The 27921-nt window shown below is 35.2% G+C and overlaps 1 protein-coding gene across 3 annotated transcripts in view; it reads left to right on the top strand.

Annotated features, from left to right (window-relative positions):
- TRIP11 (thyroid hormone receptor interactor 11) overlaps positions 1 to 25790 on the top strand; it is a 32271-nt gene extending 6481 nt beyond the window's left edge. For 2 of the 3 annotated variants that reach the window (XM_075713144.1, XM_075713141.1), the window contains 15 exons: positions 612 to 777; positions 2538 to 2903; positions 3563 to 3603; positions 4654 to 4857; positions 5938 to 8967; positions 11890 to 12030; positions 12251 to 12444; positions 13825 to 13988; positions 14309 to 14412; positions 14742 to 14841; positions 19913 to 19994; positions 20810 to 20924; positions 21476 to 21598; positions 22908 to 23055; positions 25176 to 25790. In XM_075713144.1, coding sequence (XP_075569259.1) covers positions 612 to 777; positions 2538 to 2903; positions 3563 to 3603; positions 4654 to 4857; positions 5938 to 8967; positions 11890 to 12030; positions 12251 to 12444; positions 13825 to 13988; positions 14309 to 14412; positions 14742 to 14841; positions 19913 to 19994; positions 20810 to 20924; positions 21476 to 21598; positions 22908 to 23055; positions 25176 to 25384 — 5187 coding nt within the window. In that variant the 3' untranslated portion in view covers positions 25385 to 25790. The remainder of the gene's footprint in view (positions 1 to 611; positions 778 to 2537; positions 2904 to 3562; positions 3604 to 4653; positions 4858 to 5937; positions 8968 to 11889; positions 12031 to 12250; positions 12445 to 13824; positions 13989 to 14308; positions 14413 to 14741; positions 14842 to 19912; positions 19995 to 20809; positions 20925 to 21475; positions 21599 to 22907; positions 23056 to 25175) is intronic. The other variant, XM_075713143.1, reaches the window with a different exon arrangement.
- The last annotated feature ends 2131 nt before the right edge of the window (positions 25791 to 27921 follow it).

Raw genomic sequence — 27921 nt, 5'->3', positions numbered from 1 at the left:
ATATTTATAACACTAGCACTTACATTTTCTCTATTAAAAATGCACGTGGGGATGTAATTGCGCTGCTGACTGAAATGCTGCTGGGCTATATTTAAAAATGGCCAGCTATTCTGAGAAAGTGTATTTATATGATTTGATGAACATAGTACGTAAGTTTAAAAGAATGACGTTAATATTTATGAGGGCAAATTACTTTCAGAAGCTGTTGATGACGTATGAGACTGAATTTCAGATACACAAAATCATTTCTTCTCCCTTCTCAGAAACATCTTGCCTTTTTTTCAATGAAGATGCAAAATATGGATTTGCATGTCATCCTTGAAAGTTGCTAGAAATTTGTCCTAGTGTATCCACTTCCTATGAGAGTTGCAATCTCACTACATTGGCTTAATAGTTGCTGTTGTGTAAACCTTTTTAAAAGGGATTTCTTTTATCATGTTTAAAAAAAACCCAAACCAACAAAAGCCAAGAAACTTGACCTCTCCTGTGAGAAATCCTTTAATAAATCCTTTAATTTTACCTGGGAAAACTTTTTTCTTTCTTTTGTATTTTTTGTTTCTTAAGAGTCTGTACTGTATTTTACCATTCTGTTTCTCTAATGATGTTTTTAGGAGCTCAAACGGAATTTAAGTCAAGAAATAGATGAACATCAACATGAACTTTCAGTATTGCAGGATGCACACAGACAAAAGCTAGTAGAGATAAGTCGTCGACACCGAGAAGAGCTGAGTGAATATGAAGAGCGAATTGAAGAACTTGAAAATCAATTACAACAAGGTCTTCACCACATCCTTTCTTTCTTATTTAATGTACAGTGAATTTTGGTTAAAGCATAAAATACGTATGTAACAGTGTAATAGATAGCAAATACGTAATGTTTAGGAATTTGAATTTCAACTTTAGTTCAGCTTCATGCTTAAGACACATGCGTGTCCTGGTATCTTATATTCACTGTGGTTGGCTTGAACACTGGAATGATAGCATTTCATCTTCTGATGTATATCAGTCTAGAGGGTCATTTTCTATACATATCAAATATTGTGCTCTAAGTTCTACACTTCCTAGTTTTCTAACTTACACTGAATATAGGTGTGGATGAGGTGCACAAAGCTGAAGATCAGAAAATCTCAGCACAAAAATAATTTTGGTGAGAAGTACTATGTGACAATTGGGTTACTTGACAAAAGCTCCAAGATTGCCATAAGGGCCATGCCTTGGTCTGTGGCATGACTAGATTGTAGGAGAAGCTCAGTAGTTCTCACAAGGAGCTTTTCATTGTCTTGTAGGTATTTCATATTCCATAAAAACAGTCCTATCAGTTAGGTTTCCTTTAGGGTCTTCTTTGCACATATGTATAAGATTTGCCTGTAAACCTCTATTTTATTATCTGTTAAAACTTGGATTTCTAAAGAGTGTGTACTCTCCTTTTGGAAAGAGAGATCCATTTTCTTCTTGGAAAGAAGGGAAGTATTTTTACAGACTCTTATTTTCTAAGGTAGTACTGATAGGAAATTTATTTCTTAAAATCCACATGCCTGTTAAGATGTAATCTGTCTTTTACTGCACGTACTATATATACTGCACATACGTACACCAGCAGGACTAATGTAATGAAGTTAAAGGCAGGAATCCCATATCTTTTGCATTACAAGTTATCTGTAAAATAAATAGTGCTCACAGCTTTTGAAGAATTAGAGTATTTTATATTTGTATTTTGTTGGTTCTGTTTGACAACATAATACAGACTGGGGCAGGGGAAGTATTTGAGCTTACACTGAAATGAATTCACAAGCAGTGTGCTTTCATTTAACTTTTTTCTTCCGTACATTTTTGATTATGCCTTTTTATACTCAGTAACGTACCTGGAAATTACACTGTGAGGATTGTGCAGAACTGTGAATGTCGTGATAGTATGGTAGATCTGTAAAAACATCAGTTCTGCAAAATGAGATCTTTAGGTGAAAAACTTTGTGCATCATTTAGCGAATGGTGTACTAATTTGTAGCAAATTGTTCTCTATAACAACCATTCAGCAAACCTTTGACATTTAATTGACTAAATTATAAACAGGGATTTTGCATCAGGCTGAATTAGATGGGGTTTGATAAATTATTCTTAGAGAACTGAGGGATTCCAAATCCTGATAAATTAGATTCTGTCATCTTCCCACCGAGAGAGATGGGTGTCAAGTAAATTTTAATCAAATTGTGAATAATGTATGTCTTGCAACACTTACCTTTTAAAATTATTTCAAGCCAGGGATGTGTAAGTATTTGAAAAGCTGCTTATCAAACCAGGATGCAGTATATGTATATGCTATACATATACACTAGTATACGTACTATACATATACACTAGTATATGTATAGCACTGCTTCAAATGTTAATTCTGTTTACGTAAGCTTTCTGTTGATGATGATTATGTCTTTGGTTTAGACTGTCTCCCTCTGTCAAGAGAAGGGGTGGAAGAAGAGACTTTTAAGCATCTACAGTATATGCTTTGGTTAATATTGCAAACAATCTTTTTTTCTTTTTAGGTGGAGTGAGCTCTGATGCCATGGATGACTCTAAAATTAGTCAATGGAAGAAAAATGCTCAGAGTCTAGAAGGAGGAAAAGTAGAAGAGTTGCAGGTTGTAAAGGACCTAGAGGATGAAATAAGAAAATTAAATCACAGATTGTCTTCTGCCAAAGAAGAAAACAAAATTCTTTTGAAAGAGCAAGAATTGGCAAAGGTAGAAAAAATCCAAATAACACAAGACTATGAAAATCTTAAATCTGACTTTAGTGTGCTTCAAAGTTCTGTTGCACAGCAAGATGCTCTCTTGAAAGAACAGGAGAAGAAGCTCCAATCAAAGACATCACTACCAGAAGATGTTGTCAGACTACAGCAAGCACTGTTAGGTACAAATATGATAATTCTTTAAATTATTATTATTTTTAGTATATATTCACAGGCTTTCACTTTTAATGCTCATAATTTATTTTAAGAATTTGGAACTGAATATGAGAATACGTACGTTTTAAAAGTTGCTGCTTTAGAAAAGGGTTCTCCATTGAGGTAAGGCTAAGCAGAAAAGAAGATGTAATTAGGACTAGTGTGATTATCATAGGGGTTTCTCATTAGGTAGGTAATCATGTCTGCCAACTGTTTGATAGGCTTTTCTTTCTTTAAAAGTAAGTAAGCCTCAATAGAAGTTGTTTGTTCAAATTCTAGAAGTACATGTTTTTGTGTGTAAAGGCGGTCTGTTACTAATACCTTCTCCTTAAAGAAACACTGAAACATATCTTCTGTATGTAGAAAATATTTTAATATTGCATAACTGATACATTGTAGTACCAAAGTCCTCCTAATGTGGACTCAGTTGTAAAACTAATGCTCTGTTTTGTGATGGTGATTGGTGGTGCATTTGAATCTTTTGCAGCGCTGATGCTTATCATCACAAAATACTGTGAAACTATTATCAGAGTTCTGTTGGGACAAGGTGGGAGAATGATTTGGTTTTATTGTTGTTTGGAAAGTAGTAAAATTATGGGGTTTTTTTGTTTGTTTTCCTTCATAGAAGCAGAGAACGAAATAGCAAGACTTTCAAGTTTAAATCAGGTAAAGCAATTTCTAAATTAAGCCAACAAAAAAGTTTGGAACAATAGTAACTGATGGTAAACACACATTCTGGCACTATACATTTTTTGTATACTTCTACACTTTCTATACACTTTCTATACTTCACACTTCTACATAAATAACCTTGTAATCAAGGAAATAATTGTAGATTAATTCTATAATTACATGTGGAATTGATAGAAATGATACATTTGGACTTGTGAAACTCTGTGTACTCTCTTAAAGAAAACTAGTGGAGTTCCACCTATCCCATTGCTACTTAGGCTGCTGTAACATATATTTTTAAAGTATTAATAGTACATTCTATAAAATTTGTCATTTTTCATCTTTCTTACTTTGGCACGTTTCAGGTTTGACACTGTTATCAGTTGTAAAATGTCTCTCTTCTTCCATGTAGTACTCTAATAATACTACATTCCATCTTACTGATGAAGTTAAGCAGTGGAACATACAGTTTCTCTGGAACACGCCTTTAGTTTTTGGCAAGGTTGACTTAGTCCTTTATAAACTCAGGCTTGAGAGATTTGGTTTAGTTTACTTGGTATCCAGTAGTATTTTTCAGCTGGGATCCTCTGTCTTTTGCATGCATTCAAGAGTTCCCGTGGCATTTTTGATAAGGACATTATTCACGTGTCCTTGATTAAAAATTCCTGTCTCACCATGCAGCATACTACACGTTTAGGGTATCTCCAAGAGATACAATAGTTTATCCCAGCTGTGGATCCGTACCTCAGAGGTGGATATAACTTTGCTTGTCAGACCATGATTTTTTTGTGCAGAAGTTTGTAAATCTCACTCCTAAACTTAAGTGATAAGAAAATAAATGTGGATGTATGAATGGTAGAGACAAAGACTTTACAATGAACAATTTTTAACTGGGGTAATATTAATGTAGGCTTAGAGATTCTAACATAAAAATGCATGCTTTGCTTTTAATTGTTGAAGGCAAAAAAGAAGCCATTTGAGATTTCAGTTTATACATTTCAGCAAGATAAAGGCTAATATTTAGAAATTTTTTTTTAACTTGAGGGACTTGAGAAGGAACTGACAAGTGCACAACATAAAAATGAGAATATTCTTTCTGCATATACTGAGGATCAGAATTCACAACTGAGTCAGTTAAGACAAGACTTGGAGAGGAAAGAGCATGAATTAAATGAAAGTATTGCTGAAAGAGAAACATTAATAGTGGAGCTGGAAGAACTAGACAAGCAGAATCAAGAAGCTACTCAGGTAATAAATATTGCAACTAATTATTAAACTGCTAAAATAAATGTTTAGATTTGTGTGTTTATCCTTTAAGTTAATCTTTGAACATAGATAGCAGGGAACTATAAGTTATCCTCTGAGGCCTAAAAAGAATATTAGGACCAGTGTTTCTTCATATCTGCTGTCTCAGTGCAAAATTCTGAAGTGCAAGAAACACACTTGTTATGGACAAAGAAATAATATGACGTGTCAGCTATCCATAAGGGATGTTAGTTTCTGAAGTCCAGTTAAATACTACTTGATTTTTCTTTGCAAGCTTTTGATGGTTTTTATCCTGCTAATATTTTGACCTCTGTCTTACAACAGTATGCATAAGATGAATGATTTTTTTAAAAACTTTTTTCTTTTCCTTTCCTTATTTTTAATGATGTCAAATAATTAAGTTACTTTATTACAAGTTCCTCATAATATGAGCATTTATGGAGCAAAAAAGGTCACTGATTATATGTAATCCAAATGGAATGATACCTTTTTGTCACTGTCCTGATCTATTTGACCTGTAAACATACAGTTGCAAGCCATGTGTTTTCAATATTGGTTTACTTTATGGAATTGAACATTTAAAGTGTTTTCCTATGAAATGAATCCCAGCAGGTACGGTTAAAGGTAAGCTCAAACAAGAAATTGAAAATAGAATATGCAGATATGCATTCACTTCTGTAATTTATTTTAAATTTGGTGCCTCCCTGTTTTTAAGTAGTGAGTGTTTGCTGCATACCTATTCCAACTACCCTGACAAATTCTGACAGTTGTTTTTCTTAGGTAGTTCTCTTTTTGTTCCTTGATTTAGGTAGGTAGGGTTCTTTTGGGAGAGATGATGTCCTTGTTTTTAGTGAAATGTAATCTATCCCTATTTGATACTTGGTTTTAATTAATTTAGCATTGAATAGTTGATACTGCTTGATACAACTTACGTTGGCAACTAGGAAACATTTTTGTTTCCCTTCAAATTTTTTTTTTATTGTTCACAGGATAAAAATGAATGAAATGCATAGTTTGGCTGGGTCTCCTCTCCTAATGAATTCTTTTTTGTGTTCATTTCAGCATATGATTACACTGAAAGAGCAGTTGTCAAAACAACACACAGAAACTGATAATATCATAAAACAGCTGAAACTTGACATAGATTTTGAAAGAAAGAAAGTATCAGAATTAGAAATTGAGAAGATGGAAACTATTAAGGAGTTAGATAGTCAGAAAGAAAAACTAAGCCAATGTTCATATGCACTTAATGATTTGCATATAAGTAAGCAGCAGCTTCAAGATAGTATTAAAGATCTTCAGGAACAACTAAGGAAAGCCCAGGACTGTAATTTGCATAATAAAAAAGAAATCGGAGAATTGCAGCAGAGACTAAAAGAAAAAGAGGAGGAACTTTCTGTATCCTTGAGCAAGTTAGCAGAAAAAAGTAATCAGGAATCTAACTATGCCTGTCAAGATCTGATTCTGAAAGAAAGAGAAGTAGAAATTGCAAAACTACAGAATGACATTTCAGAAAATAAACAACTAAATGAAGACTTAGAGAAATCTTTGTCTGATCTCAGAACAGAAAATGGAAAGCTGATAGCAGCCATTGAAGAACTAAAACAGGAGTTAAGTGAAGCCACTTCTGAGAAAAGTAAAGTTTACTTGGAAAAAGACACTGTTGTGGAGGCTTTGAAAATGGAAAAAAGACAGTTAGAGAGCGAATTAAACCAGGTGGAAAAGAGGCTTTTGGAACAAGCACATAAGTATAAGCAAACTATAGAGGAATTATCAAATGCACGTAGTATGGATACCACTGCATTGCAGCTTGAACATGAGCGCCTAGTTAAACTCAATCAAGAGAAAGACTTTAAGATTGCTGAACTTAAAAGGAGCATTGAGCAGATGGAAATTGACCATCAAGAAACAAAAGAGATGTTGACTACTAGCTTAGGGGGACAAAAGCAGTTGACAGAACTCATAAAAGAAAAAGAGGTATTTATTGAAAAATTTAAAAATCAAGCCTTACAGGTGAAGCAGGAACTTGAGGAATATATGAAAGTTTCAAAAAAGCAGGATGTCTTAAAACAGAACTTGGAGGAAAAAGACAGAAGCCTTGCAGTCATGAAGGAAGAAAATAATCATTTGAAAGAAGAAATTGAACGCCTTAAGGATCAGCAAAGTAGATCTACACCTGTGGTTGAGCCTAAAACTCTAGATATTATTATTGAACTTGAAAGTGAGGTAACGCAGTTAAAAGTGATAAAGAATAATCTTGAAGAAGAAATAGAAGTTCACAAAAAAACTATAGAAGATCAGAATCAAATAACAGCGCAACTTCAGCAGTCTTTGCAGGAACAAAGAAAGGAAATAGATGAGTCTAAATTTCAGTGTGAGCAAATGAATGTCACACATGAAAGACTTTCTTTAGAGAAAGATGAGGAAATTAAAAATTTGCAGAAAACAATTGAACAAATTAAAACTCAGTTGCACAAAGAGAGACAGATTATTCAGACTGATTCCTCTGATCTTTTTCAGGAAACCAAAGTTCAGACTCTTAATGGAGAAAATGGAAATGAAAAACATGACTTATCTAAAGCTGAAATTGAAAGACTGGTAAAAGGTATCAAAGAAAGGGAGATGGAGATTAAGCTTCTAAATGAAAAGAATGTTTCTCTAAGTCAGCAAATTGATCAGTTGTCTAAGGATGAAGTTGGCAAACTTACCCGGATCATTCAAGAGAAGGATTTAGAAATACAAGCTCTCAATGCTAGAGTTGCCTCAGCTTCCTATAGGCAGGATGTTCTTTGTCTTCAGCAGCAGCTGCAAACTTACGTTATGGAAAGAGAACAAGTACTAGCAGTTCTAAGTGAAAAGACAAGAGAAAACAGTCAGTTAAAAACAGAGTATCGTAATATCATGGATATGGTTGCTGCTAAAGAAGCAGCTTTGGTAAGGTTGCAAGAGGAGAATCAAAAGTTATCTAATAGATCTGAAAACAGCAGTCAAGACATGTCTAGAGAAACTATTCAGAATTTATCACGTATCATTCGAGAAAAAGATATTGAAATAGATGCTTTAAGTCAAAAATGCCAAACCTTACTGACTGTCTTGCAGACATCCAGTACAGGTACTGATAACGGGTCAGGGGGTGTTAACAGTAACCAGTTTGAGGAACTTCTACAAGAACGTGATAAACTCAAACAGCAAGTAAAGAAAATGGAAGAGTGGAAGCAACAAGTAATAACCACGGTTCAGAACATGCAGCATGAGTCAGCTCACCTCCAAGAGGAGTTACAGAAGCTTCAAGCACAAATTTCAGTTGAAAGCGATAGTAATTCAAAGTTGCAGGTTGATTATAATGGCTTGATTCAGAGTTATGAACAGAATGAGAAAAAGCTGAAAAGTTTTAGTCAGGAATTAGCACAAGTTCAACACAGCATAGGGCAGCTTCACAACACCAAGGATCTTCTCTTGAGTAAACTCGATTTGGTAACACCCTCTGTGGCAGCGCCTTCCGACATTTCACAGCTTTCAGGCATTCAGTTCAGTGTTCCTGAAGTACTCAGTGATGAGGCTAAACTCCTTCAACAGGAGTTGGAACAATTGAAAAAAAAGTTGCAAGAAAAAGATTCAACTATTAGGACTCTTCAGGAAAACAATCAACGATTATCTGATTCTGTGGCTACAGCATCAGAGATTGAAAGAAAGAGTCAGGAGGGGACTGAGTCAGAGATGAGGCAGATCAAAGAAAAACATGATGTCTTACAGAAATCACTCAGGGAAAAAGATATATTAATTAAATCTAAAAGTGATCAGTTACTTTCTGTGAGTGAAAATCTTAGTAACAAAGAAAATGAAAATGAGCTTTTGAAGCAAGCTGTGACTAATCTTAAAGAAAGAAATTTAATTTTAGAAATGGATATTCGAAAACTGAAAGAAGAAAATGAAAAAATAGTTGCAACATGTAGGGAAAAAGAAACAGAATTCCGAGCACTTCAGGAGACTAATATGCAGTTTTCAATGATGCTGAAAGAGAAAGAATTCGAGTCTCACTCAATGAAGGAAAAAGCTCTTGCTTTTGAGAAGCTGTTGAAAGAAAAAGAACAGGTATGTGCATTCATATTTATGAATATCTTTTAAAATTAGTCACATGGTAGTGCATTTTTGTGTATATGTAGCCATCACGTGTTTGCCTGAAATTCCTTTGTGACTCCTTACTGCATTACACTACAAAAAAAAAATCCCCCTGCAGAGTTAAGAAATTAAAATTCAGCAGGTGAGTGGTTTACAATGTTATCTGTTAATTGTGCAGCCATAAGCTACGTTTTTCATTTATTTGGAAATTGCTCATTTACTGAACAGCTGCTTAATATTTTGCTTTGGCCTTGTTGTTCATTAAGTGCCCTATACTACTTTTACTGTATGGTGCTCAAACTTCTGCAGAGCTGGCCAGCAGGACTAATTTTCCAATGTGCTTCTCTCTAGTGTTTGTCATTCCAATGTGATTGCTTCACAACATCCCCGTGAGATGAATGGGTTTATGTATCTTGCTTTTACAGTTGGAGAAACTCCACTGCAAAAAAAAAGTTAAAAGATTGGACAAGCTAAATTAATGGTTTCTTCTCTACAATTTGACATGTGGAAAAATCGATACTCTTTTTCAAAGTGTGTGTTCAGAAAAAAGTTGCAGTGGCTTCTTAATTATCGCTTGTGTAATTTGAGGAAGAATCTTCTTTGAAAGAGCAAAGAATTATGTGGCATCATTGATACACAGGTCAACAGCATGTTACATGAACTGATGCAGGAGTTAACAAAGTAATGTGTGAATTGCCTTTTGTCTTTGAGAAATAGGTGTTAGGTACAGTGCAAAAGTCTTTCTGTAGCTTTGGCAAACACTTGACAGCAGAATTCCAGGATGTAGATATTTTTGGGTTGCTTTGTAGGCTCTGAAAGTGAGTATGTCCTAGTGGTTAGACTTTTCTGGTAGTTAATTCCAAACGTAATTTTCTTTCTTTCTTGTGTACTGTCCACATCCCCGTTCTCTTGGTTTTGGTGGTTCTAGTCGCCATTCTTCAATCGTCTCTTACAGCTGTTCCCCTCCATGCATACTGTTCTTATTCACCCTGTTGTCTTTAGCATCCCTTTTCATTTTCCAAAGTTATGAGCATTGCCCATTATCAGAGAGTGGTATTTATGCAAACCATTGTGAAGTAACTTGGCGTTAATTTTTTTCCCCCTGCTATAAGTATAATAAAAACTGCCATAGAATCATAGAATGGTTTGGGTTGGAAGGGTCCTTAAAAATCATCTAGTTCCAACACCCTGCCATGGGCAAGGATGCCTTCCACTAGATCAGGTCAGGGATGCCTTCCGCTAGATCAGGTTGCTCAAAGCCTCATCCAACTTGGCCTCGAACACTTCCAATGATGGGGCATCCACAACTTCTCTGGGCAACCTGTTCCAGTGTCTCATCACCCTCACAGCTCTTTGAAATATTTTCAAAGTACCAACTAAATCTGCAGTGTAATGTATTTGGAAAAGTAAAATACGAATTACCTTTAACAACGTGTCTTTCTAAAATTTATGATTTGCAAGTGTCAACTTTGACATAATAGATGTGAAAAACTAGGATTTTTTTTTTTTTTTTTTTTTTTTGAGAAGTTTGACTTAGGACAGATGTTTAGCTCTGCTCATAGTAGAGATTTCCCTGTCCTGTTCTAAAGAAATACTATAGAATTACAATGGGAAGTTTTATTGTCTCAACGTACAGTTACATCGTGAAAAGTAGCTTTGAATTACCGTTGGGACTTCCTACGTTCATCAGTCTTGTCCATATAAAATAAACTAATACTTTACAAATTAACACTCCTACTGTTTTGGGTTTTGTTATTCTAACTCATGAAAATCTGCATTGTCTGGCTAGATTCTCTGCTGCATGTCTTTGGCCTGCAGACTTTTGCTCACTGGTGGCTTAGGCTTTCAGTTTCACAAGCATGGAACATTTGTCTGGATGTTTTTCTTGCACAGATCAGAGAAGTTCCTGTTACATGTTTTGTGTTCACCATGGAGAACTAGGAAAAATAGTATTCAAACAGTTTTGTATTTTGTGTGTGTGTCGGAGGATAACATGACACAAAAAGAGAAGGTTTGCCTGCAGGTTTATGGTTCTAGTGCAAAAAGAATTTTACTATATTCAGTTTGATTAATAAAAACAAATAATTGAAGCTCATAAGTATTAGTGATTAAAAACAAAGATTGATTTACTTTTATCCAACATAATAAAAGTAACTGCTTTCAAACCAACATATGAGACAAAATGTAAAGAGCATGCTGAAAAGCATGCTGAAAGAGCATAACTGAAAATGCATTCACATGTACATGTGAATTCCATGTAATTGACATACACTTCTCCTTTACATGCTAATGTAAAGTTGTAGTAAATTGCATGTAAGTGGGAACATTATTCATTGAAATTTGACATCTGAAAATGTGATGGACATTGCTGTGCTTCACTGAAGGCTAATCTTTGGGAGCAAGGTCACCTTATGGTTTGGTTTTAAAGATTTCTTCATGTGTTTATTCTTAAGTTCAGACAAGTTGACCTACCTAGGCTGATGCTTTACATGTGCATGGGCTAATAAGTGGGTATCACGTAGATTCGATTCCAGACACTGGGGGGGAAGTGAAATTTTCAAGTATACAAGCGTCTGAGACCCTATGTACATAATACATCTCTCATCTAAAGATAGGTAGGTATCTGTTCACAGCAGTCAGTTAAGATAATGCATCTGTATAGTGTCTTTTAACAATAACTGTTACTTTGTCTTGTAACGTGAGTGAAATAACTTCAAAACAGTATTTTCCCTAAATGTTTTTCTACGCTGTAGGGCCATGGGTGTCCTGCCCTTTTCCTTGTTAGATCAGTGTTGTCTAAATCAGTATTGTCTTTATGCTTTTCTGGGTGAGGACTATGACTGCTTTGGTAAAACTGTTTGCCATGTTTGAAATGCTTGTTTGTGTCGTCAACAGGGCAAGACAGGAGAATTGAATCAACTGTTAAATGAAGTTAAATCAATGCAGGAAAAGGCTGTTACTTTTCAGCAAGAGAGAGACCAAGTCATGGTAGCACTCAAACAAAAGCAAATGGAGAGCAGTGCCCTGCAGAGTGAGGTACACCACCAAATAATTTACAGTTGCAAGAAATAAAAGAAAAAAGAATAAGAAATTGCATCTGTAATATTTTCTGGATTATTTTTGATAGCAATTACTTGTAAAAAGCATTTAAAATTGATACACATTTCAGTGTGTGTCAATAGACATGTTTTATGTTTGCTTAAATTATTTTTATGAAAGGTGATAGTACAAGCAACTTAAGGTATGTTCTACACAGATACAGCATTTGCGTGAGAAAGAGCAGCGCCTAAATCAGGAACTGGAGAGGTTACGCAATCACCTTTTAGAAATGGAAGACTCCTACACACGAGAAGCTTTAGCTGCAGAAGACAGAGAGGTCAAACTAAGAAAAAAAGTTTTGATTTTGGAAGAAAAACTTGTGTCCTCATCTACTGCAGTGGAGAATGCCAGGTAGTCTTTTAATTTATCCAGCAGTGGCATTGGCTGTATATATCACAGTTAGCTAGACTGGTACTGATGGCTTTATTTTACTGAATTACCATTCTATAACATGCTAAGCACTTGAGAAAACAAAGAGATACGAACTTTTGTTGCTCTAAATCAGGAAGGTGATTTGAAATAGACTTGGCTACTGCTGAGAACTTAAGAAAGTATGTGTCCTTGTACTAGCAACTATTGAAATCTTGCATCTTTGACAGTGCTTTGAACTAAAAGCAAAAATCCCTCAACCCATCAGTTTAGTTGTCTGTTAAATCAAAAAAGATGAACTTGGCTTACTTTTAAGTCAAGGCTTCATTCAGTTTGAAAGAGTCTTATTTGATGTACTTCAATGCACAGATGTGACTGTCATGCTTTGTGAATTGCTTTTGAGACAGGTACACATCCTTACTTTATACCTGATACCATGGAAAGTATATACTGCTGCAAGCTTTTTTCTTTTTAGCGCATATATATATATATATAAAGCAAGATGCATTGAAATTCTCAATGGGAGGCTAGAGCCAATTGTGGTTTTTTATTTATTTGCCATAATTACATTTTTCAGCCAGAAAAATGAAAATCCAAGTATTAAAGTTACTGAATGCTTATCTTGACTCCTTTTAATATTGTTTTATTTAAAAAACATTCTCAACAAAGAGATTTCTGAGTTGAGCAGAATTTGTTGTGAAAAACTGTGGAGAAAGTGGAAGACTTGGGGGAAGGTTGTGTAAAAACTGTTCATCAGAATGTTTCTTAATTCTTCATCAAACTTATGAAATACTTTTCAAGAAATAATCCCTATTTCCCACCTGATATGCACTCTTTAAAAAGACTGGCATAGGAGTAAATCAGGGTCATAATACTTTTGCATAATAGGAAGTTAAATGGGGTGGGTGTTCAGTGGCCGGTATGGAGCAAGGTATACCGAGTTCTTGGAGACTGGCTTTAAAAGTAAAAATTGGTAGGAAGACTTACTGATTGATGTAGGAATTAAAGCAGACAATTAGCAAGGTATGGATTCTTTTTCTTGGTAAAGATACTGTTGCAATAATGAACCTCAAAGATTAGGTTTTTCTTTTTCTAATGCACTTCAAACAAAAGTAGGGTGGTTTTTTTTTTGATTGCCAAAATTTTATTACCAGACTTACTTAAAACCTGTTGTTAGGTTGGGTTTTTTGTTTTGTTTTGGTTTTTTTTCTTTTAAAGAGGAATCTGGGGAAAAAAAATGGTGCTTTCATTTTTATAAGTTGAGCTGAAAAATTAAAGATAGGCTATTTTTTCTGGGATTTAATTTTCTCAGTGATGACTTTGTTATTGCCTTCATAAATAGTGTATTTTATTTTCATTAAGTCATCAAGCTAGTCTGCAAGTTGAATCTTTGCAAGAGCAATTAAACCTGGTTTCCAAGCAGAGAGATGAAACTGTGCTACAGCTCACCATCTCACAGGACCAAGTGAAGCAGTATGCATTGTCACTGGCCAACCTGCAGATGGTACTAGAGCAATTCCAACACGGTAAGTTTTGTCAAGAAATAGCAAAGATCGCAACAAGCGTTTTTCAGCTGGGATAGTTACCATATTTTGGTGCTTTTTAAATATTAGTTACCTAGTTTCCTTTTTGATAGCTTGAATTTCAGAATCTGTTGTTTTAAAAAACTTACAAAACCAATTCTGGCCCTGTGAAAACTGATGGTCAATATCCCACTTATGAAATTTGAATTCTACCTGAATGAATACCAGATGTGATAATGCTGAGGTTTTGCAATTGTGTATCCCAAAGAGAGTTATGTGTTGTGAATCAAGATTTGTTTTGTTTTGTATTTTTAACCCTTTAGAAGAAAAAGCTATGTATTCAGCAGAGCTGGAGAAACACCAAAAACAGACTGCAGAATGGAGGAAAAAAGCAGAAAACCTGGAAGAAAAAGTTGTATCACTGCAGGTGAGCTGAATAATGAAATTGAACCCTATGAAACTGAATGCTAGTTCTTGACTGAATTTTTTTGTTTTAACTGCTGCGTTAAGTGTTACTGTCAAAGAATACATCAAGTTATGTAATTATTCTCTCTTCCCTGGAAGAGATGGGGGCACTAAAAGAAGGTCAGCAAAGTAGCATTCCTCTGCTGACCATCCATTTCCTGAGGATGTTTGCAATCCAGTTATTCTGAAGAATAAGTGATTGAAGTCTCTGCATCTGTTTGATCTGTTAGTGTAACTGTGATAGTGAACTCCCTTGCTTCTCTTTTTGTCCCTTTCCTGCCTACTATTCAGGAAAGTTTAGGAGAGGCAAATGCTGCACTGGATGCAGCATCAAGGCTTACTGAGCAGCTTGACATCAAAGAAGAACAGATTGAAGAGCTTAAGAAAGAAGGTAACGACTTTTTTTTTATCTCTGCTTAAAACATTCCAAGCAGTATATAGTATATATAGTATTCCTAGAAACTTACCAAAATTTGTCTCCTATGAGGAAAAGAGTAATTCTGTGCTACCTTTTGAGGACTTGCTCGTTTATAAAGCAAATTTGAAAAAGTGTGTTTACCCTCTGTTAGGGATCTTTCTCAAAAGAAATCCCTGTAGTAGTAGTTTGTTTGGGTTTTTTCCCTGTAGATACCAAAGGCCTTGATTTAGCTCTGTAAGTGTCTTTTTAAGAAGTTTGTGAAATATCAAATGTCAGATTTTCCAAAGTAACTAACTACCATATTTGACATAGATACAGGAATACAGTGAGGTAGAGAGAAAGGGTGTGCTGTTGGTTCTGTACTTACATCTCAGCCCTGACTTGTAATTTTGTCTGCAATGTTTTGTTGAACAAAGAGGGGAAGTTACTTCTCTGTTTCTAGCTGCATGACAGTTCTGATATGGGTGAACTTATTAAAAGTACTGACTGCAGAGGGAATATTAGGCTTTTTTTTTTTTTTTTAATTGTCTTTGTCTTTTCCTCCTCCATTTTCCCAGCTGAGTCCTACTTTCTCTTTCCCTCTTTATTTCTGTGGGTCACCATATTTTGCTACTACTGCAGCATCCTCTGTTATGGTCAGGCTTTCACTGAGCACATGGGATAAATCTAAAATCAGAGGAAAATTTGTGATTGGTCCCTGAAGTGACTCTAAAAAGGGAGCTTGAAGAGCAGAGGTTTGCTCCCTCTCTGTGGCTATTTAACAGCTCTTACTTTGTGGGTTTTTTTCTCTGTGTCTCTGGGAAATTTTTGAGTGAATGCCTTTAATTAAGGCTTGCTGGGGGAAGACCTGGAATATCATCTCTGCTGGATGCAGTGGTAACTCTTGCTCTGAACATATACAACTAATTCTTGCTATTCATTTTTAAATTATCATTTGTCTTACTCTTGAGATAAATATTTTCTTAAAGCATGCTGGCCTATGATCAGTTGGTGTGAAAAGTCACTTGAAAGTCTTCACAATTTCTGCAAGAACTCTACAAAAAAGTTATGACTTTTCTACTACATAATCGAATGTTTACTTACTTAAGTTTAGTTGTGTCTAAGTGCAATTTGGCATCCAAGTGGGTGTCATAGGAGTGCTCCCTGAGTTCACATATGAATTTTAAAAGCTAAATTAAATTTCAAGCTGCTACAGGAATGTACAACTAAATACTGCTTTGTTTTTTAATTGACTGATCTGTATAACTCTGTCTCACTACAGACATTCACAGCAAAAGTTTTTGAAAACCCTGGGTGAAACTAACTTTGGCATAGACAAATATGGCACTCTGAAATGGGGAATTCTTCATTACTGGTTAATTTTGATTGCAAACCTTTGCATATGAAAGCAGGAGGGGTTTGAACTTTGAGAGGAAACTGAATCTCAGTATTCTATCAAGCTATGTTGTATTGGCAAGCGATTTACTTGTTAACAAAAATCGAAAAGGGATTGTTGCATAAAGGAAACAGCACTTTCATGTTGTTGTAGAATAAATCATAACTTTTATTGAAAAAAAGGAGACCACTCCATTTTCTCTATTTACACAAGAAAACATATAATGTCTTACTGAAAATTGGCCAAATACATTCCCAGACACAGTTTTGTTGGCCAAATCTTTTGAAGGATTTCTTTATGGATTTTTTTGGCAGGAGAAGTGATTTTAAGGGAAAAGTGTAAGATGTACCAGATGCAGTTTTCTGGATTGCCATAAATGGTTAACAAATTATTGGACACTGTTGTAAATGTCTGGTTTACAGCAGTCCATGCTGAATTTTGGCTCAGATCTTTTTTGTTATTCAGTCTTTTCATACACACAAAGTACATGTTTTAAGTCCTTTTCAACTGTAAGATTCTATTTTAGAAGGAAATACTCCATTTAAAAAATGTTTAATGATAGAGTTGCATAGTCACTGTGGATGGAATATAGCTGCGTAGCTGTCCTTAAAAGTTGGTCCTCTTTGATATAAAATCTGTTTGCCAGGAAAAAATAGAAAACAACAGTAACATTTCCTTTAAATTATTAATACATTTATTTTAAAATTCATCATGTGAATAAAAATTGAAAAGGAAACTCACAGTTGTCTTGCTTCGTAGAGGAATAGCAACAGCATGAGATGTACTTGAAACTTGTTTTCAGATGCTGTTTGTTTATCTTTTTGTGGCATTAGTAGTTTAACTTTTTTAATTCCCTTTTCCTCTGTGGAGACCCAAATAACAACTCAACTTCCATTTGTGCTCCTACAACTGTTACCATTCCATAATTATATCCAAATCTTTTCGTTGGAGTTTTGGGGTCCTATTTAACACATTTACAAAGTAGCATAATTTTAAGTAAGTTTAAATCTTGAAACCATGGATTAATTCTTCTGTGCCGCACCCTGGTGTTTTGAGAGAGCAGAGTGCTGAAGAGCAGTCACATTGTTGGAATGGATTTCAGCGCATATGGATGTAGTTGTTACAAGATACATTATTGTATAATATATATAGTTTTGTTTGATTTTTAACTTGTTTTGAATAAGGAGCTTAATTCTTATGTTCCTTGAATAAGAACTTTCCCAGCGTGACACTAGTTAGTTTGTTCTACTCTGTACTCTCTAAAATTCATATTTGTGAAGTGAAATGTTTATATAAAGTTGTGGAGTTGAACAGTACATATTAGGTTGTATCCATTTCACAGCCTAGCTCTTTGATGTATATATATGAAAACTCTGTGCAGGTTCTTACGGAGTTATTGGTGTTAATTGAGAACCATGTTGTGTCAACATAGTTGTGGCATGCATTTATTAAAGATTGAAAGTCGTGTGGAAACTAGAGTGGAATGTTTTATACCCTTCAAATCATCTGGGATGCATGAAAAAGTCATAAAAGTCACTTTTCTTACAAAGATATTGAAGTTTTTTAGAAATTAACTACAAGGTAGATGCAAGAAAAGTGTATCTTTTTGTGGGTTTTGTTTTGTTTTTTAAATGAAGCACTTTTAATTAGCATGAGCCCAAGAAGTGTTAAAATGGTAGGGAAAATAAGTTGATCGGCCATTTTTCCATAGGATTTGAAGATAAGTATTCAACCTTATAGAGGGAGAGGAAAGCAAGTTCATAATTTCTGCTTGTATAACTGTAGGGTAGAGTTGGTCTTCACATGGGCAGTCCATGTTATCATATATTTGTCAAGGTTTTGTGTGTGATTAAGACTTACTTGTACTTTTATTAGGAAAAAAGTAACTTCAAAGGTAGTATCTTGCAGGACGCCAGTTTGGTGAAAAATTATATTTTTGCTGTCTTGAGGTGAAGCCATTTGTAATTTATCTTCTAAGAATTCTTTGTGCCTTGTAATTGTTCATTTTCTTGTCTGAGGACATTTCACTGCCAGTGTTCTTAAATCCTGTGTTTGGGGATTTAAGTGAGATAAGTTTTTCTAGCACTTTTTATTCCATGTTTTTTTGTATAAACTTGCGTAGACCTGAACATCAGATACTTTTATCCAGTTTCTAGTATATCTGAGTTTTTATAAAGAGAAAGCTTTGTGCCTTGTTTCCTTACAATCAGATCGTTATAAAATATTTATGGCAAGTAAAACTTTTAGGAGAATTTTTTTCTTTACTAAGAGCTTTATTTTTATGAGTTTTGAGGGAGATCAGACGAAGCCTGAGTTACTGACACAGAATGGTTGGGGTAATTGGGTGTATTTGAACTAACAAGTAATTTGTGTTAGTGGAATTTTAGAATTGTAGAAAATTTGGTGCTGTGAAATTATTGGGCAAGAGTGAATATCATGTTACCATGCCATGGCTCCTTTTAATGAAATGGGCTAGTACATTTGTATCTCTCTCATTAAGCACTCTGATGTCAGTGAGGCTCAAGTGTGTAGATAGTACACAAATCATTGACTAAGGTCAGGAATTTCAGAAAGCTGAAATGTTATATAGCACTAGCGAATGCAGAATCTAAACTCCTCTCTTACTCTCCTAATAGTTCCTTTCTCAGGTTTGCGGAGAGGTCCTTTGTGTAGGCCAAGAATGTCGTTATCGGTGTTGTGATATCCTAGACGAACTGATTCCATTGCAGCCACTACAGAACAGTATCAGAACTTGGAGTCAGCGTGCAAAGAAAGGCAGAAAATCTGTGTGGTGACTCCTAGTACACTCCTAGACAACCTCATATTAATTAACTTATAATACTGGCCTATTCATTTAATTTGCAGGACATGACACCTGGCTGAAAGTGTGTGCCATTTTCTTCTCGGTTTTGTCTTTGGCTCATGCTAGCTGTGGCATTTCATCTCTGCCACTTTTATCTGAATGTTTGTATTCCCAAAAGTATGGGGAATCTTGCATAAATCTCTGCAGAGCCTTTCTTGCCAGTACACTGAATCGTGAAGCACAGCACTGGTTCTAGGATGCATTAGTGTGCCCCAGCATGCTGTTTCAAGAGCTTGCATCGGTTAACAGGAGCGGGAAAGGTGCTAACGGGAGAGACCCACAACAAGTTACTGATGCTGCTCTGCTAGCCGGTAATTCTCTGAGAGACTGGAGAACTCCTTAGTACTTCAAGGCCTTAGCAACCCGATAGTAAAGTATGCAGAATAGCTGGGTTTGGGAAATATTTGAGGTTAAGTACTAAGATCAAAAGACCTGATGCCAACATGCAGTTTGGTCAGATTATGAAAAAGATTGCCAACACAGGACTATAGACCTTGTTCAAGAGTTTCTATTCAGTTCTGTGTTATGTAGGTAGAACAGAGCAGTTCATCAGACCTTCTGCAATTGATTTATTTTCTGTGTGTTCCTGTATTTTAGCATTGAGTATTGTTCCAGAATTTTTACCTTATGATTTCAAATAATAATCACTTATTAAGTTGACACTTTTTTAATAAAAAATCAAGCTACTTTGTTTTTTTTAAAAAAAAGCATAACAATATTAGCATATTTTTATTTTAAAATGTGTTAATAAATTTTGCAACAAAGTTTCAATTTTTGTTTATTTGCTGTGACCTAACATTTTATAGGTGAGATCAGAAGAGAAATGTTAGAAGATGTACAAAATAAACTAATGAATCTTATGAACAGCACAGAAGGAAAAGTGGACAAGTAAGTCTTTAATGAAAGACTTGGTATGCATTTTTGAATTTTATTCCTCACAAAGTACAGACATGTTACTAACACAGTTGCAAGAGTAGTGCAGAACTGGGCTTCTGTGTGTGATCTTGTAATTATACTTTGATTATTTTGACATTTTTCAATTGCTTGGTGGTTGTAAATAGTAATTTTGATTAGTAAAACCAATGTGTATGTAAATTTGGATTAGTGATGTGTTTCTTAAGTAGAAGTACACTTCATAGCATGAGCTCTGCAATTGGACATAGAAGTTCTTAATGTCTGTTATAATGTCTCAAGTGTGAACAGCAAGCCCTTTCATGTAGCTAGCATTACCTGGATGTTGTGTAAATCTCTCTTCCTTGGTCTTTTTTTTTTTTTTTCTTTTTCTTCTCTTTACCTGTTAGAACTGACACAGGGGTAGGCAAATGGGTTCCCCTGTCGCCTTCCTTATGTCTTGATTTAGGACTGCACATAAGTGTCTGTTTAAACGCTCTCCTGAGTCAAGATGTTAGAATAAGCATTTTCCCTGATTGTAGTGCTTGCATCAACTTGCTCATGTGCAAGTCAGTTTCACCTTACTGCGTACAATATTTCTAATACTGTCCAAATTGACACTTACTGTATAAGAAATGTTACAACTTGTAGGGGAAGGAAATTGGTGAGGTACTCTTTTAGTTCCTTGTATTAGATTTGTTTATTCGGATTATTGTAAAGTAGGCAAGAGTTTGAGGAATAAATACACCAATATTACATTATCAACTGTTACGCAAGAGCAGATTTTATAACAAGCTTCCTTTGTTCTGCAGGCTGCTGATGAGAAATCTCTTTGTTGGACATTTTCATACTCCAAAAAATAAGCGTCCTGAAGTGTTAAGGTTAATGGGAAGTATCTTGGGAATAAAAAAGGAAGAACTCGATCAGGTAATACTTTGCAGAAAACTAGACTTCCTTTTTTATTTGCAGTATCTTTACCTAAAAATAGAATGACTTGCTGCTAAACTAAATGTGACTGTCCTTGCACTTCTTGTGGGGAAAGTATGTTTTTTGTTTTCCCATCCAAATTAATTTTTTATGCAGGACAACATGCTGATTTTAATGGAATCTTTTGGTAACTTTTTAATAGAATGGATCTCATTTTGCTGAGGAATGCTAATGCAGAAAGGAAGGGATTTAACTTTGTACTGTTGTGTATAATAGCTGTAATATGTCAGTTACAGAAAAGTAATGCAGTTTTATATGTACCACTAGGTACTGTGGAGAATGTGGGGCTTATATTTTTAAATAAGGAGCCAGGTTTTTAGACTGCCAGTCTTTGGGAGGCAGAGAATAAGGTTTTGACAGTAATTAAAGTTTTTATTTATCTGTAGGATTTGCACGTAGTTATGGTGAATAAATGTAATAAGCACAATGTTGCCGTTTTTTTATCTGCTGCTTTATTTCTGGTTTCCTAACTTTTTTTTAATGCTTTCTAGTTATTATCTGAAGACCAAAGAGGAGTTACGAGATGGGTGACTGGCTGGCTTGGTGGAGGAGCTGGGTCAAAGAGTGTCCCTAGTACACCTTTGAGGCCAACTCATGAGAACATTTTTAATAGTGTAAGAATTAATCATGCATTCTCTGTGTCTGAGTGGGAAAAAAGGGGCAGTTGCATATTAATGCTAATGTTTGGTTTATCAGTATATTGAGCTTCATTTACTGATGCTACTGTATCTTGCCTTATTTGTTTGTTTTGTGCAACTCCTTTGGCATAAGTTTGGTTTGGTTTTTTTTTTTTCCTACACTAATAAATACATAGGCATTGGTGAAAATTATACAATACTAAGTGTTGGGGTAATACAGAAATCCTGGGATCACTGATGACTTACAGTATGGACTTTTATCTTGCAAACTGAGAGTGCTGGAGGCTAAATAAATGTGGGTGTCTGGAATTCTGCAATACTCAACAGTATAGAAGACCATGACATCGTATTTTGATGACTGTGTTCCCACGTGTTCTTTAAATTTCATTTGAAAAGCTTTCTCAGCTGCTACAGCTAGTGCCTCTTATGTACAGCATATAAAGTTGGTATTTTAAGCTTTCAAATACCGTAAACCAACAGTTCTTATAGCATGGTCCGTGGGAGCAGTCAATCTATGGAACTTTCCATTTTGCAGACCAGTAAATAATGCACTCAAGGATAGAGCACTGAGGGATTTGGCTTTCCGGATTAACTTTGGTTTTTTGCTTATTGAGCTAGAAAAGCATGTTGAGAATTGATTCCTGTAAATTATCTTGAAGTGTAGGAATTGGGTTTTGCCCATTAAAATAATGCAGGCACTTAGGCCACCAGAGGATCTTGGTCTAATTAACTATGGACGTAAAAGAGGAAAATTAAGGCTTTTGTACGTATAGTACAAGCTTTATAATGCAAAACTTTATCTTGTGATGCTACTGACACCTTAATCATTCCATGCTTCCTTTATTCAAGACTTTTTGTCAAATAAAGCAAGCGATGGGTTTTAAGAGAAATGTTTTAAGTTTTTTGCGTTTCTGGAGGAGTGATTTGCTTGAGCATGAACACAGGAAATACTGCGATGTCAGTAGCAGCATGGGATTCTTAAAATAAGTGGTTTTAATCGGTAATGGAACCATGGTGGAAGTATGTGTGTTATCTTTAGAGCTTATAAGTTTCACATAAATACCACTTACTGAGAGAACAAAAAATATGTGTATTGAAAATACATTTCATTGCCACTTACTAAGGACTACTTGGTAACTAAGTACTAAGTTCTTAGTACTAAGTACTGGTACAAAATTCTTTGGAGGCTGTTGACAGCTTTTTGTTTTATGTATGTATGTATTTTTAACTTGCATACTTTTCAACAGAGCATCAGTAAAATATAATAACTAGTATCCTCTTGTAGTCTTTTTCAGAATTGTTTGTGAAATTCCTTGAAACAGAATCTTGCCCAAGCCTTCCTCCACCCAAGCTCTCTGTCCATGATATGAAACCTTTAGGAGCGGCAGGAACTGGTAAAACAAGCAGTACTCCATCCAACAGTCAAATGCAAGGTAACATTTGAAGGAAAATTTGAATCTTTACACAGAACATAAATATCTAAAGGTAGAAGGGGATTTCAATGATTCTGTGCTTCCTTACTTGTGAACTATCAATTTTATTTCTCCCCCTGCCCACCCACCCCCAATTTCCTACTTTCTTGTCTCTTTTATTTCTTCTTCCCCCACTCCTCCTTCCCAGTGCTTCTATACCCTGCTTCAAAAAATCTCAATACAGAAGATTAGAGGGACCAAATTCCCTTTGATATGGAAAGGCTTTAACAGCACCTGTTAGAGCAGAACGGAGGCTGTGCAGACAACTCTATATGGTATATCAGTGAACCCAGTCCTGATTTTCAGCATCCCTGTTGATAAGTTTGGGTCTCACTGAGTGAAGAATGCAAGTAATACCAACCTTGTGGTGCCTCTCTGGTATGTAGAACCTGGTTGCTCAGAGAGGACTGAAATAAAGTTAGTTAAGTATATGGGCTGATTTGAAATCTCTGTAAGCTGTGCAATGAGTGTTAATTTTGATTTTTCTAAGGTAGAGAACAATTATGCTTATATTATGCATGTTGAAATTAATGCACTTTTGTCTAAGTAAAGAAGATCCAAATCTTCAGTTTAACTGATCCAGTTTGTACTTAATTTTTTTACATGCATTTAAGACTTTACCTTAATACAGTTCTGCTGATTTGCAGAAACTTTAAACTGTAAACTCACAAAAAAAACACCCCACCAAACCAAAAAAACAACCCCTAAACCTGTGTGTTTTATAGATCTACGGGGGGGGGAGAGAGAGGTATGCTAAAAACCCTCTTTCAGTTCGCCTGAAGTAGTTGGGTGTTACAAAGTATAAATGTTTACTGTGAAATACCAGTTTATCTCTGAAAGCAGTATTTATTTTTTTTTAATAAACCTAAATTAAGTTTAATTTTCTTTTTACTCTTCTTCCTTGTAATATAATAGGTAAAATACCTATTTTACTTGGCAAAAAAACAAATTTCCTTGTCTGGCAGAACTAAATTCTTGGTGCCTTTTATCCATTCAGGAGCTAAATTGCTGGCTTGTAAAATTAGACACCCATTATATATATCCCTTTAATTGTTTGGGTGCTTTAAGTTTTTTGTTCCTAGAAATAAACCATATGGTAGCAATTTTTAAGTGCTGGACACTAATGCCTGGCATAATATCCACACAGAAATGCATTTATGAGAATTAGGATGTTTACATGATGAAAGAGCTTTTTAAAACAAAAAATCTGAATAAAATCACCTATCCAAACAATTAGTATGATATGGGAATGTCAGTTTAGTTTCTGCTCTATATGTGATGTAGGAACCTTGAGAAGAGGTTACATTTGGAGCTGAGTGAGGATTTGACAGGGGAAGGTGAGGAGGGGCAAGTCAATTGTTAGATTAAAAAAAATAGTTTATTAATACTTTATTAAAACTAAAATTTTGTTAGAATTTCACTAGTGGGCAAATATTAAGTTTTGTCTCACGGACAGTGAGTCACAATTCAGTCTTGATGTTTATTTACAGAGGTTTTCTTGGGGCTGACCCTGGGGAAGCTGTGCCAATACACCATGGGGTGGGAAACCTACCTGTGTGCTGCTTTGCAGTGCATAGACAAGGGCCCTTACACCTTTGCATAGTGCTGGAGTAAACATGACAGATATTTCACGTCTGATGCTGCATGTGTGAAGTGAACCTTGACAAATGGTGTTCATGTTGCCTGCCCCAGAGATGTATAGTGGTTTTTTGGGTAGCCTGCGCTGTAACTGAGTTTCAGCTGCCAACAAGCACAATATGGTTGGAAGGTCCTGGGAGTGCCCTAATCTTTAAGTCTATCTTGTAATTGGTGGCCTGAAGTGTAGGAATTTTTCAGCAAAAGAAACAGTGGCAGATGAGATCCAAGATGAGAGAAGATAGAGAGAATGAAAGTCTTTGAGAGCACCTACAGCCCATGGCAAGAAGATAAAATAGGCAATTTTAGAACTTTTTTGTGAACAAATGCTGTAAAATTGGGTAGACTTAAGAATGCTTTCTCACAAAGTGTTTTTGTTGTTGGGTTTGGGGTTGGGTGTGTGTTTGGGGTTTTTTTTATTTTTTATTTTATTTTTTACATTTCAGATTCTGCAGTCTTGGGAACGAGCAGAAGACCAGATACAAATCCATTTTTAGCACCTCGATCTGCAGCAGTGCCTCTCATAACACCTGCTAGTAGTTCTGGACATCTACTTATGAAACCTATTTCTGATGCATTGCCTACTTTTACACCACTGCCAGTGTCCCCTGATGCTAGTGCTGGTGCTGTACTAAAAGACCTCCTAAAACAATAGATGATCTTGTATAAATATGATAGTAGCACTTTAAGGAAAATAAGAACACTATGCTGTATATAATTTACCACAATGAGGCCTTCTGTAAAAAGTCATGTACTTGTTTGCAATTGTACCTTGCTTTTAATTATGAACTAACCAGTGCTTTGGAAATTCTAATGGTGGCGTGCATAAATGCTACCTTCGTAGCAGGCATTCATTTTGGGCGTGGGTTAAATCTTAAAGGGAGAAAAAAAAAAAAATCTTATCTTGTTGCTAGATTGTCAGAAGACAAAATAGAAGGATTTTTAAACCTTAGTTATACTCTGAGTTGTTTCAGTTATGCATGGACAGTGTTAACTCTTTGGTATTGAGATCCATTTTTCCATTAAAACAATCTGCCATTGGCAGTGGGCCTTCTAGAACCAGAATTAACCCCCCCCCCCAAAAAAACCCAACCAAAACCCAACTCCAGCCAAAATTGATCTTAGATAAGGTGTTCAATTAATGACACAAACTCCAAAGAATAAGATGGTGAGCATATGGGAGTGTGATTATAGAGCAGCTGCAGTCTTCCCACACATGATTTGTGACATTTACTTATTATACACCAGGACATGTATGTCTTATTTACAGGATTGGTCACATTTGGGGGCAATTTGAGGCATGTTAATCTCTTTTTACACAGTGATTTGATTTCCTGTGCGTGTCCCCCCTGCCCCGGATTTATAACTGCTTTCAGCTGTCAAAGCCATTAGCACCAAGGAGTTAACTGTGGAAGTGAGTGCTTCATTCTCTAGAGGGATCCATGTGATGAAGAGCAGGTAATTTAGCAAAGCATAGGTTCACATGTATAAAGACACTGTACTCTAATGGTCTAAGATGTATATTTGAGAGACTTTTTATCTTGCAGGATTTTGTAGATCCAAATATAGGCTTAAAGCTTGAACACATGTATAGAATTTAAAGGGAAGAAGATGCTTACTTATCTCAAATGTGTAAATAGGTCTTTGTAAGACCAAGGCCAAAGTCAATTATTGTGTAAATTTTGCTGTGATAACTTGTACACTTTGTTTGGCAGGTGAAGAATGAAGTTGTATACTAAAGGATAAAAGTCATCTTCATAGTGAATCTGACCTAAAACATCTTCAGTATAAAATGTGCAATTTCTAAATCTTTTTATATACCATTCCTTGTTTAGTCAGTGTTAAGATAACTGTTGTGCAAGTTCTATATTAGAACTGTCAACCTTTACTTCTCATTTTCATTAAGATCCTGGATTAAATTGTTGTAAGAGTTATATTTAAATAAAATTAATTACTGAAACTTGTACAGAATCAACCAAAATAATGCAAGAAATCTTTGCATTTATTTATGCAGAGGTCAAATAGTGAATTTCTTCTGTTGCCTTGAAATCTAGCAAAGTTGGTTTGGTTTTTTTTTTTTAATTACTGTATTTACCTTAAGAACTGCTTGAGTCCCTTTTCTCCAGTATGTTAATGTTTCATGGAAGACATGCAGATTTGGTAGTGGACTGCCCATATTGAACTTTTATTTTAAATTTTTTACTTCATTATAGACAAGGTAATTAATTTGGTGGTTTCATTTCTGAAAGGATAGCAGGCACACATAGTATACCAAAGTAAATTTTGCATTATGTAATAAATGTAATGAGAATTTGAAATTTCCTTGGCTGAGAACATTTTAGTTTGGTACTTCAAATGTATATCTTCATTTAAACTGGAATAGGTACCTGGTTTTTTTTTTCCCTACAACAAATATAAAGAAAACAGAAATCAGATGGCTTCTGTGCAGTTTCTCTCGTTCTTGTAGTCATACCTGTTTAAGGATACGTAGCTGCTTCAGAATAAAATTGCCTTTTGGTGAGCCAAAGCAGAAAGAAATGTTTAGTTTTTAAAAATAATGTGATTTACATAGTATAAATTACAAATGAAATCATGCTGCTCACTGTCCTCTGAATGTACTAATTGAGCAGATCTTAACTTTTTGGTGCAATTTTTTTCTTTAATTGCAGAGAATTTAATATGTACTTATTTCTCTTCCAGGAAGCTTTATAAATGCCAATAAGTAAAAGATGGTAAGACCATTTGTTTCTGCATGCTGTAAATCAGCTCCATTTATACAGTAAGCTATGAGTTTGAGGAGCAAAATCTAAAACCAAGCAAAGGTATTGATGAACTTCAGAGTTCTCATTAAGCTACTTTGGAGAGAAGAAAATCCTTTACAGGAGAGAGATAAGAGGCTTCAGTTGCTAAGTCCTAGGAGGTCTGTTGGACTATGGAGAAGATCCCCATGGCTTGGAGGTTTCTGTTCTAGGGCTTATTCCACAACTACTTTGGTGGGTTTTGTCGCTTTGTTAGAAATCAAATGTGCTCTGTGTTCCAGGCAGTACTTTCCCACTGAAAAGTGTAGAACAACTTCATTGCCTTGTTTCTCTCTTCTTTCTTAGACTGTTTCACAGACTATTAGAAACCTTCAAGATTTGTTTTCATTGAAAGATTAACGGATATATGTTTTCCTCTAATTTTTCTTCTGTG

This window comes from Pelecanus crispus, chromosome 6 (assembly GCF_030463565.1).
Source record: "Pelecanus crispus isolate bPelCri1 chromosome 6, bPelCri1.pri, whole genome shotgun sequence".
NCBI classification, from domain to species: domain Eukaryota; kingdom Metazoa; phylum Chordata; class Aves; order Pelecaniformes; family Pelecanidae; genus Pelecanus; species Pelecanus crispus.
This window is presented reverse-complemented; position numbering and strand designations above follow the sequence as displayed.